This window comes from Vigna unguiculata, chromosome 11 (genome assembly GCF_037176805.1).
Source record: "Vigna unguiculata cultivar grain cowpea cultivar isolate G323 ecotype 2 chromosome 11, ASM3717680v1, whole genome shotgun sequence".
NCBI classification, from domain to species: domain Eukaryota; kingdom Viridiplantae; phylum Streptophyta; class Magnoliopsida; order Fabales; family Fabaceae; genus Vigna; species Vigna unguiculata.
The window spans coordinates 43,080,441-43,095,729 of record NC_140802.1 but is presented as its reverse complement, the minus strand read 5'-3'; the positions used below and the strand labels follow the sequence as shown (position 1 = coordinate 43,095,729).

Sequence of the window (15,289 nt, the reverse complement as noted above, 5' to 3'; positions counted from 1 at the left end):
AGCTTCATCAATCAAACCTAAATTAAAAAGGAAACATTTTTATTTACATCTTTCGATGTTAAATAAATAGAAATATATAAATATCGAACAAAATAGGGTGTTTGTATCGTCACACAATTAAAAATCAGCCTTTGAAAAGAAAAGACGTGGACATGAAACGGCCAATCCAATCTTGGCGGTTGCATGACAAGCATGGCATGACAGCAGGGTCACGCAGTGGCCCCACCCAAAATGATTGGAGGGCCCAGCTCGCCATCTTTTCTTTACGCGATTTTTCTTGCTTCCCACCAATTATTAAGAGCCACGTGTCCCGACAATGACGCCGCCAACATACCTACGACGATGTCCACCATGACACGTGCCCTTCCCTCAAACGTCTTGTTACCTCGGAATAGTGTGCGCGTCACACTGTCACTGTCTCTCCATCCCCATTTTACCCCTCTCCTTGTCTTTTTCCCTTTCCCTTTCTCTGTTCATTACTATTCATTCACTGTTCTTCGTTCTCACACACCCCACCACCCAAGAGGTTCATTTTGTCAAATTCATTTCAAATCACTCAAACACACACTATTACCCATCAATTTCCTTGGACGGGTTTTCGAAAAGCTTCCTCATTTCTTCTGCCCAGAAACCAACACAAAAAGGGTTCTTTATTATGCCATTCCTCTCTTCTTTCGCCTTCCATCTCTGTCTCTACTCCTCCAACACAATGGCCATCAAGAAACCCCTCAACCTTGTTTTCTTCATTTTTCTTGTTTCACTCCCATTTGTTCAATCCGAGTTCAAGAAAACCACTCTTCATTTCCTTAAGGTTGTTTTTCGCTCTGTTAAGTCTCAAACAAACACACAGGTATATGACATAATGCAAAAACAAAATCTTTGCAAGTTATTTTATGTTGGTAAGATGGGATTTTTCTTTCAGGTTGCAAGATTTGGGAAGGAAGCTGCTTCTTCTACTGGCACGGTTGAAGACTCAGCAAGAGAAGTTCCAACGGGACCTGACCCTCTTCATCACAATAATCACCCTATAGGCCATTGAGTTCCCTTCCTTCAATATATGCTTATTCCACTTTTTGTTTTTATCTTATATTTCCATTAATGGTTCAATGTCATATCATCATTTAAGTGCTATACGACCTTTATCTTCTGCAATGTGCTTACTTTTGTATATAATCAGAAAAGGTTATACTTAATTGGGATCGATATATTTGTTAATCTTTTTTTGCAAGCCTTTTTTGTTTTCCATTCTGTTCATCATTTATAATCTGGTGAAAAGAAACACCATTCCAAGAAGACAAAACAATTGGACTAGAAAATGGAACCATTTGTTGCCTTTTACAGGAAAAAACAATGCAAAGAGCCCCTCCAATCTGCATTACAAATTGGTGTACAATTTTCAGAGTGGTGGAACCATTTTTTTTCTTTTTTTGCTTACTATATTTCAATTTCTGCTATCAGTGCAACAAATTGGTATAATTTTAATATTAGTGGGAAATCAAGAATGTTGAACTTTTAATTCTAGCCAACATCTCTCGTCACCTATAAATGCCAAGACTTTTGGACAACCTTAGATAAATAACTTTTTTTGATTAATATTAATCAAAATTAAAGTCTAAAGCTTTCCCAAAAAAAAAATTAAACTCTACCACATTGTTCTCACAAAATGAAATATCTATCAATAATATGAAAGTGGATATAATTAAATTAAAGTTCAACACATAGAGAGAAGAGAGCAAAATGTTGGAGAAATTTTAGAGTTGGATTTTTTGGATATATGATTTCATGAACATGGGATACCCAGTTTGCATAATATCAATGGGTTATATTATAATGACTAATCAACAAAAATGATTTATTTGCAAATAATTATGGCACCTAAGAAAATGAAAGGAGACATAATGTATTCTCTTTTGGGATATTTGATCAATTCAATGCACAGTGCAAGATTCAAATATCAAATATCCGTAGTTTCTAGATTCAAAATATCTCTCACTATTCAATTTAACACTTATAGAATAAAATGAATGAATATGACCTAACATTTTTTAAGTTATACCATGGAAAAGTGTTAACAAGTGTGATTGGACCTTCTTTCTTTTTCGCGGTTGTAGTTCTCTTTATTGAAATGCATAATTTCAAAATTTCTGTGACGTTTAGGTCATAAACGTGGCTTCATTTAATTTGAAAGCTTAATTTCTAATCTTTTGCTAGAAAACGTGGCATCATAGGAGGCTATAGTGGAATAAAATCAAAAGCTAAGCTACTTGAAGAAAATAAAAATAAAAATAAAAAAGCAAAAACTAAAAAAAAGTACGTAATAAAGTGGACAAAAAATATCATAAGAGAAAGACAAAAATATCTGAATATACCGTGAGGAAAGGAAAGAGAAAAATATCTTTCTGTATAATATATAATGGTTGATTAGCAATGATTATTTACCTTTGGGTCCTAAGCTAAGATACTTAGAAATATCTATCTCTTCGAGAGTGTCTCAAATATCAAACACTTTTATTACATACTTTCACTTTTTCAGTTCTCTCGCCGGAGTTCTCTCCCTGCGCCGCCGCAGCAATGTCCACCACCACCGCATCCGGCGACCGCGCTCCATCTTTCCACTTTGATACGCCGACGCTGGACCGGGAGTCAGCGGCGCTTCTCCACTCGATTTCCGAGCACGGTGGGTACGCGTACGTGAGCATGGCAGCGCTGGCGGCCGGGGGCGACATTCGCGCGGCGGAGGCGGCGTGTGAGATGGCGTGGGAGCAGCTGCACTCCGGGCCTTGGCACTCGGTGCTGCCGGTGTGGCGCGACGCGTACTCCATGGCTTGCCTCTACGTGGCTCGACACCACTCTGGCAACGGCGAGTTTAGGGAGGCGCTTAGGGTTTTAGATTTGGGAATCATCATGGGAGGGGCGCTCCTCCGCAAGGATTTGGACTCCGCCGTCGCGAAAGTGTCGGAACAATCTCGAAGGAGCGTTAGGGTTTCTGAATTGGGGGACTCGGGACGCCGGTTGGTCGATCGGGACTTTAATGTGACAGAGGTGAGGTCCGTTCCTCTTTGTTTACTTTTATCATCGGTTTTTAATCTGCATTTGGGAAATCTCATTCGTGAAGCTTCAGTTAATTGCTGAAATACTCAGGTTAAATCAAACATGTAGTGTGCTAGTGTAATTCTCAGGGATGATGTGATACTAATTGTTTATTAATGTTGGAATTGGAAGGTTTTTTTCTTTTTTTTTGGTTGCATTTGATTTTGTTTTATTCAAGGCTGTTCTGCTCTAACGTTTATGTTATAGCTTTTTACACTGTAGGTGCTCCAACTTTTACCAATGAAGTCTCTTTCTTCTACGCTTGTGGTCAAGAAATCAGCGTTGTCGTTGGATAAATTCCTAAAGGATCATTACCTGTCTCGCTCTCCGGTTATTATCAGCGATTGTATGGCTCACTGGCCAGCCAGCGCGAAATGGAATGATGAAGATTACTTGTTGACAGTTGCCGGTGACCGCACAGTTCCGGTTGAGGTAATTACTCCTCTGATGGTCTTTTTGTGATTGTAAGGGAAGACACCTGCACTTCCCTGAGGAGCAAAGGTAGAGGGATGAAGGTTTGATTTTCTGAGATTAAATGTGTTTGTTTGATTTTCTGAGATTAAATGTGTTTGTTTGATTTTCTGAGATTAAATGTGTTTGTTTGATTTTCTGAGATTAAATATATTTGTTTGATTGTCTTAGACCGAATGTGTTTGTTTGATTTTCATCTTTTCTGAAGAGAAAAGGTTATTGGATGGCTGACAATTGTTTTCAGTATGTGAGTTAAATTTTAACTCTACTAATTGACGAGTACCCAACTGTAACTTAACTCACTGGGGAATATGTGTGAAAAATGTTCAAGCCTACTGATGTTGAAAATATAATATTGAGAGTTTGAGACCAAAATTTAAGAAAAAATGGAACATTGTCCAACATGGAAAGTTATTGACAAAACACAAACATCGTCCTCTCTTATGTTTCCTCAATTTATGCCTACAGGCAATAAAAATTGGCCATCTACTCATCAGTTAGAGTGGAACATGCTATGATGTAGTTAATCTATTTGCATTGCATACTATTCCCTTCAAATATTTTGGGTTTATAGGCCTAAAAGTGTTGTGTAAACAATCCCAGAGCTTTTCATGTGTCATGCATCTAACAAGTGAATAAATTTTGTTCTGGTTGCAACACTTTGTGAATGAAGACTTCCCCCTCCATTCCTCCTTTTAATCTGATGTTCCAAGATAGATTCTTTTCTCCCATTAAGTTCTTAAAACTGAAATTAAAAAAATAGGTGACGTAGACAAAAGTTGATGAAATTTATGATGCACGTAAGTTTTTCTGTCAATTCTTAACATTGTAACATATATGTTACATCTAAGGATGGCAAAACAATTCATTTATCCATCATCCATTTGGTCCATCCACCAGTCAATACATCTATTACCAAGATATAAAAGAAATGAGTTAGATCAAGTCCATCCATTTAATTTCACAGATCAGTAATGACCTACTCATTATTTTGGTCCTCCTATCAATATTTAACGGATCATAGTTAATCCAATTAGTGTTTCTGTTAGGTTCATTAAGATAACAAAGAAAAAACACAAACCAAAAAGACGTAGACTTACAACAACTTTTGCATACAAAGGAAGGTACTTTCTTTCACACAGGGTATTCCCTGTTTACACAGCCAAAGGCTCTCCGTTTCAAAAAGCTCCCCCAACACCTCCCTAAAGGCAACTATATATAGACTTCCTGAGAAAGAGTCCCTTCCCTTCCACCAAAACAACTAACTGCATAACTAGTATTTTAAAATTTCATTCTATAATACACATTTCACTTTCTCTCATTATTTCCTAGCCTAACAGTTTCAAAATTAAATCTTCTTAAATGTAAGTTTCCAAAACATTTAGAAACACACATTTTAAAATTTAATTTACAGAATTTGTTTTTGAAAGTTAAGCAAAATATATTTTGAAAAAAATTAAAAATATTATCTATATCCAGATTGGATATCCATCTACCAAAAAAAATGTTAGTGGTTGGATCAGATTTTTAATGAATCAATATGGATTTTTTTCATCCGATTCATTTTAATCTGAATTAATTTATCCAATCTATTGTCACCTCTAGTTACATCTAGTACCATTTGAATGTATGTTGCATTTACCTCATGTAGATTTTTTCTGTCATGGCAAGGCTGTTGGAAGTTGTTTAGCAGTATACATGAAATTCCTTCAAACACACACAAGGTGAACAGGGTGGAGTGGTTTTGTAGGTATTATATATTATTTTTACTTTTAGATAAATTTTTGCAAAAAAGGGTAACTTGCAGCGTTTTTTCCAGGTTGGAAAAAACTATTTATGTGCTGAGTGGAAGCAAGAACTGATTACTTTTTCAGAATTTATTCAACGGATAAAGTCTGGTGCTTGTTCTCCTGGTGGTCCTACTTATCTTGCTCAGCATCCATTATTTGATCAGGTATTTACAATTTAGATTTATGTTGTCTCCAAATCAACTTTTTCATTTTAGCCTGCAAGTGCAGGACTTGTACTGCTTTCAGTAACTGATATCATTGAAATCACAGATAAATGAGCTGCGGAAAGATATTTTTATTCCTGACTATTGTTTTGCTGGTGGAGGGGAGCTACGATCGCTCAATGCTTGGTTTGGTCCAGCAGGAACAGTAACACCATTACACCATGATCCGCATCATAACATACTAGCTCAGGTAACTCAGCTGTACAGAACTGAGCTGTCTATTACAAATCAGCTTCTCTACACCCACCCCACCACACACAGAATTCATTTATGTACCTCGCCTTTTGAGCATACGTAAACCAAGTAATTATTACTGAAATAATGGAGGTACCGTGACTCCTACTTTTTGCAGCACTATTACCAAGCCAATAGCTGGCATAGCATAGTTGATGTTATTCAAGCTGTAGACAAAATATGAAGTTTGGATTTACTGTGGCTTATTTCAACAGACCTTTAATGCTTGAAGATGACATTGTAGTTAACATTATGTCCTTGTTATTTTTAATTGTCCAGAAGATGCTGCCTACACTATTTTTTGTAGAACATTGCCTATACTAATAGTCATAGCCGTATTATGCACCATGGAATAATCTATTTGACTGAAATCATTTTCTCACTGACAGGTTGTTGGAAAAAAATACATTAGGCTTTACTCGTCATCTTTGTCTGAGGAACTTTCTCCCCACTCTGGTACCATGCTCAGCAATTCCAGCCAGGTAATTAGTTTCCTGAACTATATGACTGGACAACTTGTGCTGTCTACTTGTGTCCTCTTTGCTTAAAAGCGTAATACTATCTTACATCCGTCTAAGTGGCCAAAGAGCTCTAGTAGCATTTATTCGATGTAAGTCTAGGCTTTTTTATCCTTTCACTTGCTACAGATTTTCCAGGCAGCTAAGTGATCAAGTATTTTAAACTTATAACTAACCTAAAATGATTCGTCGGCAAATGCAATGCTTATTATTGTCTATACAAGCTGCCAACATAAAGTAGAATTCAGAAGAATATGATTGTGTTTTTGCAGTTTACATATACAATATGATCCAGGTTTATGCACTTAGTGGGTAGCAAAGTGGAAACTTTATAGGAGGTGTTGGTTCTCGCTTAGCTTTACTGCAATTTTATTGATACGGCAAAAACTGTGCCATCCATTCTCGTGTTTTCATTTAAGTTGTGCTTATTTGTTGATTAATATTTATTTTTGCTTTTGATATTTTGAAATCTGTGCTGATTAGAGTTGTTTTTGTCTGAAGGTTGATTTAGATGACCTGGATGAAAGGAAGTTCCCCAAGGTGCAAGAGTTGGAATTTGTAGACTGTATTTTGGAGGAAGGCGAAATGTTATATATCCCGCCAAAATGGTGGCACTATGTTCGGTCTTTGACTACAAGTTTTTCAGTTAGCTTTTGGTGGAGTGAGGGTGACACTTCGGATGCATCCTAATCTTAAGCCATCATCTTCATCTCTACTTTTCATTCTTTCTTAATTGAGAACTCAGCGTGTTCTAAGTAACGTTCCTAATATCTATGTGACAACTCGTTTTACCCAGTGATAGTATAATTCTCGTGCATAAACATCATTTTTGCCCACTAGTTATCGTGATTCGTGACGTACACACGTCCTATAATTACTCATCATAAAGCTTTGTGAATTTGATTCTGAAACTCTTGTTTAATTATTGATCATATGGTTTTGTCAAACGCATTCCCCAACAGTTAAGTAATGTTATTCGTACTTTATTTTTGAAATTTACCACTCCATTTGTTTTGAAATCAGTAAATCATAATAAGGTATTCTTGCTTCCGCATGAGTAGCAACGATTTATCTGACGACATTGTTTCTACAGAGTGAGTGTAGCTATGAAGTTCAGATACGATACGGAGATATAACTAAATTAAAAAAACATAGGATATGAGACACGGTATATATATATATATATATATATATATATATATATATATATATATATATATATATATATATATATATATATATATATATATATATATATATATATATATATATATATATATATATATATATATATATATATATATATATTAGTTTTAAATTTTTAATTAATATATTGTCAATTAATACAACAATAAATTTAATATATCTTATATTCAAAAAAGTGAAAAATAGTTTATATTTAAAAAAGTGAAAAATAGTGATTCTATAATTTATTTTTTTAATTTTTATAATCATAATATAAATATATATCTAATAAATTTATAAATTTATGGGTTATTTAGAAAATTATTGAATATGTGGTTATTAATATTATGTTAAAGTTATGTCAAAATTATGTCAAAGATAAAAAAATATTCTTTAAATTGGATACTTTACTAACACATGTATTGTAGAAATATGTACCAATGTCGGTATCTCTTACGTGTCGGATACGGAACACGCCATCGATATAAATATGTCCGGGCTTCATTCAATTTCTTTCTACCTCAATAGTTCTCCCTACTACTCAATTTCTTTCTACCTCAACAGTTCTCCCTACTACTCCCTCGTTTTGTTCTAAAAAATCTGATAAACATCACTCTGCAAGTTTAGAAAGAAAACGGCTTACTAAATCAACTGGTTTCTTTTCCTAGTACCTGTCTCTGGCAATGAGGAAAATTTTCCCCACTTTTAGACCTGGTCTTAATTTCTTGTGTCTTAACCATGGCAGTTGTTAAAAATTAGTTTGTATTTGTATTGTAAGTAAATAAATCAAGAGGGTGGAATTCATGTAGTTACTATACACCAATAATATATATATATATATATATATATATATATATATATATATATATATATATATAATCTAACTCTACCTCTACAGTTCTCTGTAGTACTCCCCCGTTTTCATCTCAAAAATCTCAAACGTTACGATGCAAATATAGAAAGAAAGTAGGTGGTGCGTTCCCTTCAACATCAATAATTGCTACTTCATCAACGAGTTTATTTTCCCAGTTATAGTAATTTTAATTAAGAAAAATATTTCCTCTTTTTGTCTTAATCTTCATAAAGACCATCTGAATCTATATTAGTTTGTAAATCAAGCAACAGTACAATCATGCAGTGATCAGTAAATTAAGCAAAACAGGTACTATCCGTATAGGTTTCTGGGTCCTACCAGAAATGTAATTTTTGGCCACCGGTTAACCAATAGCTGAAAATATGCGCTTTTTTAATGCATCTTCTGTGTTCTGAACTACATCAAATTGGGAGTATTCGCAATTATGACAGAACGAGTGACAAACATAATTTCATTTAACGACAATTCTCTGCACGTTTGAATCTTTATCTATTCAATGACAAGCACCCATAGTTGAACATGCAATAAATTAAATCACTTACAACTATTATTAATCATCACATACGTTTGCTAGTTACAGACTTTCAGGAGGAAAAGTCTAAAGTAAAAAAAAAATAAATGTACATATAAAACTTATTACTAGTTTATTTATGCTGCAGACTTGTACCTGCAAAGAACTTTACACCTCAAGACCCTATCCTGCACATAAAATCCCGGCATCACCATGATCTTAACTCTGCTTGGCCCTTGTGACCTTGGACACATATCTTCCATGTAGTGAGGATCAAAGATTTTATTCTCTTCAACCCTTAAAATTCCCAACGGAGGGTTGAAAGAAAAAGCAAGCAAATGTAACAGCCACATGCACTTTGCCGCCACAAAGAAAGCTTGAAGAAGCTGTTCAGGCCATGGCCTTGTCCATTTTAGAGTAGTGTTGATACAACTCATTTTCTGGTCACAGAACTTGCTAAACTCTTCACTGTAATATTTTGTTCCCTTTCTCAGTACCTCATTCCAGCTCAAGTTTCTAAGGGCAACAAACGAAGAGAATTGTGAGTGACGATCCTGCTGCGGGTCTAGGAATTTTGAGCAACCGTTCTTTTGGAAAACACAATTCTCAAAGTCTTGGTAGAGAGACTGATTTATAAAAGCTTCAAAATGGTATAGAACTGCCTTTGAGAACTTGGAACTCAGAGATAACTTGTATGGTTGCAGAAGCAAGTTCAAATTTTCTGTCAAAGAATGATCAGTCTCTTCAATGTGGGTTATAAGGGTTTTACAGAACTGCTTCACTGATAATCTGGACTCTGAAACTATCTGCAAGAATCCCTCTACCATTACTTCTTCACTCACAGGCATCACATTTTCCCCATTTCCTTCAAATAGTTTCCCCCTCTGAGGAAGATTACTAAGTTGGTCACAAAGTTCAGAATCCCTTGTCTTCACGGCTTGCTTTAGAGCTTTCTTCAGCTCTTCACAGTAACTCTCCAAATACTCAAGCTTCTGTTTCAGCTCTCCCAATGAACCTCTCATCTCAGAAACTTCCATTAAGGCCACATCTCGGTTTTCATTTGCTTCCACCAGCTCTTTCTTCAATGTCTCAATTGACATTATTCCCAAGTCCTTGAGAACCTGAGAAACATCCTCGGATTCTGCTCTATTAGGGGAACTCCCATTCTTATGTTTCTTCTTTAACCTAGGAAACAACCAAGAAATCACCCCCTTGCTCTTGGGTTGGGATTGAAGAGATGAGTGTGAATCCGTGACTGGGACAATAATGTTGGAGCTCTTGCTGCTCCTTGCATTCTCAAAATCGTTAGTTATGGTGGCAGGGTTGCATTTGTTGCAGGAAGATATGGACTTGAAATCCTCCATGCTGTTTCTCCTTCTACCTTTGAAGTGATCATTTGCAGGTGATGTTTGAAGAACAGTAATTTGATTTGCACAAGAGCCAATCACAGATTTGGCATCATCAGTAGGGCATGTGTGAGAATCATGGTTGGCAAAACCTGAATATAGTCCTTTTCTTGAACTTGATTTCTCCTTGTAATCTGCTACAATGGTTTCTATGCTGTTTCCTCCTTCTAGAAGACTCCCATCCCAACTTTCTGATACTGTTAGGCTTTTCATAGAGTTTTGGTTGAACCCCACCACTGGATCATCTTCATAGCTCTGTCAATATTTCTCAACTTCAGAAACTTATCATCAATCAAAATTCAAAAGGGAAAAATATATTAAAGAGCAGTTGCAGCCGCAAATACCGGTAGAATCTGAAAGTAATGAAAAAATGATAAAAACGTTAAATTATTCTTCTGATTAAAGAGTGATTAAGACAATAAATTAAAAAGTTTCACACTTTGCCTCAGACTCAGCTCAGCTGACTTAATGAACATTAAAGAGTTCCATGACACAGAATTTAAAGCGAAATTCCAAAAATGCTCAAATAGTCAAAACTTTCATTCATGGTCGGTGTTTTCTCAAGATTAAATAAGAAAAAAAGAGGAGAACCGAGTAAGGATGTAACCGCACTAATAATGACATCTACCTAACCAGCCATAAAGAAAGCAGCAGTTTCATAATCCTTTCAATTGTAATAAATAGCAGCGTTCAAGGGAAAGGGGAGCACCACAAACACTTGCATATTCCACAAATTCAAGTATCTTAAATATGGTCCTTATCATGATTAACAGCAACGGTCAATTCAAACATAAGCTAGCAACAGATAATCCAATCCAACAAAAGGACTCTGTTTCTTTGAGAAAAAATCGCTGCTTTGCAATGAATTGCGAAGATTCTAGGATACCCAGTTCATCAAAATAAGTAAGAAACAATTTTTCAAGCCAAAATTCAAGAAAAAATTACAATACCCACTGGAGTGAAAACAGGGTAATCTTGGGCAGAGAAGTGAGAAACAGGGCGCGAAGCAGGGGAAGGGGAAGGGAATCTAGCATTGGCTGGGCTATTTCCTCGCATCAGAGCCGCATGAAGAGCTCTCAGCTCCACTGCTTTGGCTATGGCGGCCTGAATTTCTTGCCTTGTAATCTCAGGGTTGCCATTGCTGGTGTCCTTGAAGTCTTTGAAAACCTGTGCTGATGTTGCTGCAGTAGCCATGAAGCAGAACAGAGAAAGAAACAGAGTGGAACATGCAAGTTTCCAGAGGATAATATGGGCACCAGATGAAATTAGAAATTTTAATTTATAAGGGTCAGAAGAAAAAAGGGATGACCAAGTGGTATTTAATGGTTGGACTTGATTTTAAGCCTATATCTAAAGCAGAACCTTGGAGAACCAGAAAATAGGAAGAGAGATAGATAGAGAGGGTCACCCTAAGACCAAAGAGTTTTGTTTTTATTCTCATAGGAAAAACTAATGGAGTAAGTCTATGTGATGATGATGTGAAAAAAAAAAAAAAAAAGAGTAAGAGAGAAGGAATTTAAGTCTTACATGTTTTTGTAATGTTGCAAGTTTACGAATTTACCCACAGATTCCAAAAATTACCAGAATTCAGCATTTGGTGGTGGTACCACTGTTTCACATGATTGCTTTAGTACGAACATGAGAAGTTCCATGCCACTATCTTCCACTTTCACATCTGTGGTCAACCATTTCTGCTTTCAACTTAGGAATACTTTGGACTGGATGTTGCTTTAATTCTAATTCATACTTCGTGTGTAATCATCACAGTTAATAATAACACGGTTATGTTATGTTCCTTTGTAGAGCTTCTTTCACAAAGGCATCAATTCACCTTGGCGGCTTTTACTTTTCATGATTAGAACATGTTCTTATGTGATAAGGTAATATTTTAGATCCCACTGTGTTCACTTTCGTATACTCATTTCATTACTTCTGTGTTTTTCTTTTTATCGGGTATATGTTAGTCTGTTAGTTTTGTTAGTAGAAGAGTTGAATCTACAACATCTTCCATATTGTTAAAAATTTAAGTGTGAGTCTAAGTTTTACATCGGCTAAAAATAAGAAATTAGAGCACTATATAAGAATAAAGACCCATAAATCCATTGTCTAAGATTTTGGGTTGAGAGTAGTGTCAATTTCTTATATGATTGGACTTAGGTCTCATTGGTGTTGTATCTCCCAAATGAAACCTCCTCCTCAAACCTAATACTTTTTCTAAACTCTTCAAATCAATTTTATATTTATCAAATATTAGTGAAAGAGTTAAATCCATAACCTCTGATATTTTTCTTTCCGACTTTTATTACTAAGCCAACCTTATAACTTCTCATTACATGTGTGTATGGTCTTATTTACCATTTTCTTCCTTACTTGGCTTTGAGCCAAAGACCTAACAGAGAAGGTTCCTTCTGTTGAATCAAATGGGAGTTTAAGTGCTAAACAGGTCCTGACAAGTAAGGTCACTGGGAAAATTCTTAAGAAGAAACCCACTTTTAAAATTCATTGATTTAAGCTCGTTTTGGACAATTTAGAAGCTTTTAACTTACTCCAACTGCTAAAGTAACTTTTTTTTTTCTTTTTCAAATCCCTAACGTGCAATTATGTTGGTTGAGGTCCATACTCTGCAAATTAAAAAACTGAAGACGAATGATACTGAGGCGTGAAAGGTGCAGTTTCTTTTGGCCAAAAGGGAAAAGAAAAATAACCAAAACGTTCCAAAAGCTTGACACTCAACAGACATTGAATCATATATTGGAGACAGAGTGTCACAGTGGGGATCAAGTGATCAAGTGGCCATTGGGAAGCTCTGTAAATTACCAAAAAAACCCTGTCCAATGGCATATATGAACATTTCTACCAAAGGGTACTTTTGAAAACTTAGAATCTTTATCATCCAATCTGGTATCTTTTTCATAACTGCAACTATAATTTCCTATAGGACAGTGGAATCTTTGAGGGATATTGACCCTAATATTAAATGTTTTAGACTGTTATTTAAACCTAGTGGAGGTAAAGTTGTTGACATAGTTATTTTCACAAGGTGGTGTAAACATAGTTGGTTATGATCTGTTCATCATTTTTTTTTATTATTATTATTATATGCTATTTTTATATTTATGTAAGATACTTTTAGGAATAATTAAGTGTAAATCTATATCCTCTATAAGGTAGTTAAACACTATATAAGATGAAATACTGATAGACTTAATATTTTGAGGTAATGGGTAAAAACAACAACACAATAATAAACTCAATGTTTTCAAATTTTTGGTTAAAAATTGTGTAATATTATTTTTGTTAGAAGTGTATTTTAAATCTAACTTAACCTCACAAAATTGATTTGTAAAGTGAGATTTACACCCCACTCATATATGTCGACGTGAAACTTCTAACAATTTTATTAAAAACCAGTTAAATGTTTTCATGGGAGTTCTTTATTAATGTTACCACTCTTACGTAGAAACGACTCACCTACAAAATTTATTAAGATTAGATAAAGTACTATACGGAAAAAGGTACTTTTTCTTACTTAACTGACTGCATCAGAACTCAATACTTGAATTAAATTATGATATTACATTTATATTGTGAGCAAAAGAGTTAAACATGTCAAAAAAATGTAACAAAACCATGTTGTACAGTTTAACTTATTCATTTTAACGGTTTTGACAGCTGAAGAAAACTTTACAAGATGCTGAGAGAAAATTACAAAAGTGAAAAGAAGATAAGAAACAATCATTTTAAACAAAACAACAAAACAATAAATCAGAAAAACCACCCCAAGAAAAGAGAAAGAGATTCATTTAAACAAGGCTATCTAATCTTCTAACTTGTCTTAGTACTTTACACCATATAAACACCAAAATGTCATAGTTTTTCTTTCTTTATATATTCAGCGTGCATGTCTATTTTTTTTGTCTAATTATATCTCTGAACCATTCCTTCAATTTTTTTAAACACTACTTAAACCTACACTGGTATGAAGTCTCCCTCATCAATATTAAGAAATTGCATTGCTAATACAGACATAGCATAACAGCAAAGTAGCATAGATAGCACATATATGAAGAAATTGTAGATTTCTTTCTCCATCAAATGGGACCCCCTAACGATATATCAGAGTAAACAGGGACTAATTATGGTGCAAGATTTTGCTTAGGAAAGGTATCTTTCTGTCTCTTGTGTCAATAATTGACTTCATTGGCAAGGAGGTAGGGGACACCAAAGTCTCCAAAAATGACTTAAGATAAGGGAAGCCCTAGGAACCACTGCTCATCAATTTAAGCATCTTTTAACTTCTCTTCATAATTTAAATCATGCACACAACTTTACCATCACACCATACCCCTTACATGCTTTGCTTCTAAGACCAAACCTAACCATCATGTAATCAATTGAGGTAAATTTTTCTATTTTAATAACAATCTTGACTTCAACACACAACTACCCTAAATATTAACCAATGAACCGTTATCTTTAATAATACTTTTATTTATTTAGTTTTATTTTCTTCAAATTAAATTTTAGTAATTGTTGTTGGAATACCTACATCAACCAGAGATAAGACCAACCTACAATATGTGAATGGGTACAAACTTTACCTTACAAATCAGTATTGTAAGATTGATTTAGACTTCTCCACTTTTTACCATGGTATAAGAGTAATGAATTAGAGCCTATCTTAGCAAAGTTTGTTATTTGTTAGGTTTATTGTTTCACCCGCTATCAGACCATTATTGGACTACCCATTAATATCTACTTCCACGCCTCAAGATGTATATGTTTAAACGTGAGTAAGTGTGTTAGAAGTTTCACATCCACCAAAAATAAGGTCAATTTATAATATATAAACAACATATAAGTGTTACTTGTATATTGTAACACTTCTTAACAGTAAATGTTACTTGTATGTGACTGATTTTTACATACTGTTATATAAATTGCTGTCACATGTGAAACCATTTAAGTTTATACCGATTCCATGCA

The 15,289-nt window shown here is 34.8% G+C and overlaps 3 protein-coding genes across 5 annotated transcripts; 2 read left to right on the top strand and 1 right to left on the bottom strand.

Annotated features, from left to right (window-relative positions):
- The first annotated feature begins 505 nt into the window (after positions 1-505).
- Positions 506-1,215, top strand: LOC114170670 (uncharacterized). The gene is made up of 2 exons (XM_028056194.2): positions 506-850; positions 923-1,215. The coding sequence occupies exons 1-2, from the start codon at positions 656-658 to the stop codon at positions 1,037-1,039; spliced, it is 312 nt and encodes a 103-aa protein (XP_027911995.2). The 5' UTR covers positions 506-655; the 3' UTR covers positions 1,040-1,215.
- Positions 1,216-2,435: 1,220 nt separating this feature from the next.
- Positions 2,436-7,274, top strand: JMJD5 (2-oxoglutarate (2OG) and Fe(II)-dependent oxygenase superfamily protein). Its single transcript, XM_028054395.2, has 6 exons — positions 2,436-3,042; positions 3,313-3,522; positions 5,381-5,515; positions 5,622-5,765; positions 6,199-6,291; positions 6,829-7,274. Exons 1-6 carry the CDS (start codon positions 2,572-2,574, stop codon positions 7,015-7,017), a joined length of 1,242 nt encoding a protein of 413 aa, XP_027910196.2. The 5' UTR covers positions 2,436-2,571; the 3' UTR covers positions 7,018-7,274.
- A 1,637-nt stretch (positions 7,275-8,911) lies between these two features.
- Positions 8,912-11,765, bottom strand: LOC114169602 (DNA double-strand break repair RAD50 ATPase). Of its 3 annotated transcripts, none has more exons than XM_028054839.2 (2): positions 11,254-11,765; positions 8,912-10,558 (listed from the first exon to the last, which is right to left on the bottom strand). In XM_028054839.2, the coding sequence occupies exons 1-2, from the start codon at positions 11,335-11,337 to the stop codon at positions 9,035-9,037; spliced, it is 1,608 nt and encodes a 535-aa protein (XP_027910640.2). In that variant the 5' UTR covers positions 11,338-11,765; the 3' UTR covers positions 8,912-9,034. The 3 variants fall into 3 exon arrangements, with proteins under 3 accessions (XP_027910640.2, XP_027910639.2, XP_085525281.1); XM_028054838.2 differs by having other exon boundaries at positions 11,258-11,763; XM_085669155.1 differs by having other exon boundaries at positions 8,912-10,656; positions 11,258-11,398.
- Between the last annotated feature and the right edge of the window lie 3,524 nt (positions 11,766-15,289).

Bases quoted from the DNA above. Each gene is read 5' to 3' on its own strand.
- LOC114170670 (XM_028056194.2), top strand. From the start codon at position 656: ATGCCATTCCTCTCTTCTTTCGCCTTCCATCTCTGTCTCTACTCCTCC. The intron at 851-922 runs GTATATGACATA...TTTTTCTTTCAG, and splicing joins AGTCTCAAACAAACACACAG to GTTGCAAGATTTGGGAAGGA.
- JMJD5 (XM_028054395.2), top strand. From the start codon at position 2,572: ATGTCCACCACCACCGCATCCGGCGACCGCGCTCCATCTTTCCACTTT. The intron at 5,766-6,198 runs GTAACTCAGCTG...TCTCACTGACAG, and splicing joins ATCATAACATACTAGCTCAG to GTTGTTGGAAAAAAATACAT. The intron at 6,292-6,828 runs GTAATTAGTTTC...TTTTGTCTGAAG, and splicing joins TGCTCAGCAATTCCAGCCAG to GTTGATTTAGATGACCTGGA.
- LOC114169602 (XM_028054838.2), bottom strand. From the start codon at position 11,497: ATGGCTACTGCAGCAACATCAGCACAGGTTTTCAAAGACTTCAAGGAC. The intron at 10,559-11,257 runs GTGGGTATTGTA...AAATATTGACAG, and splicing joins ATTACCCTGTTTTCACTCCA to AGCTATGAAGATGATCCAGT.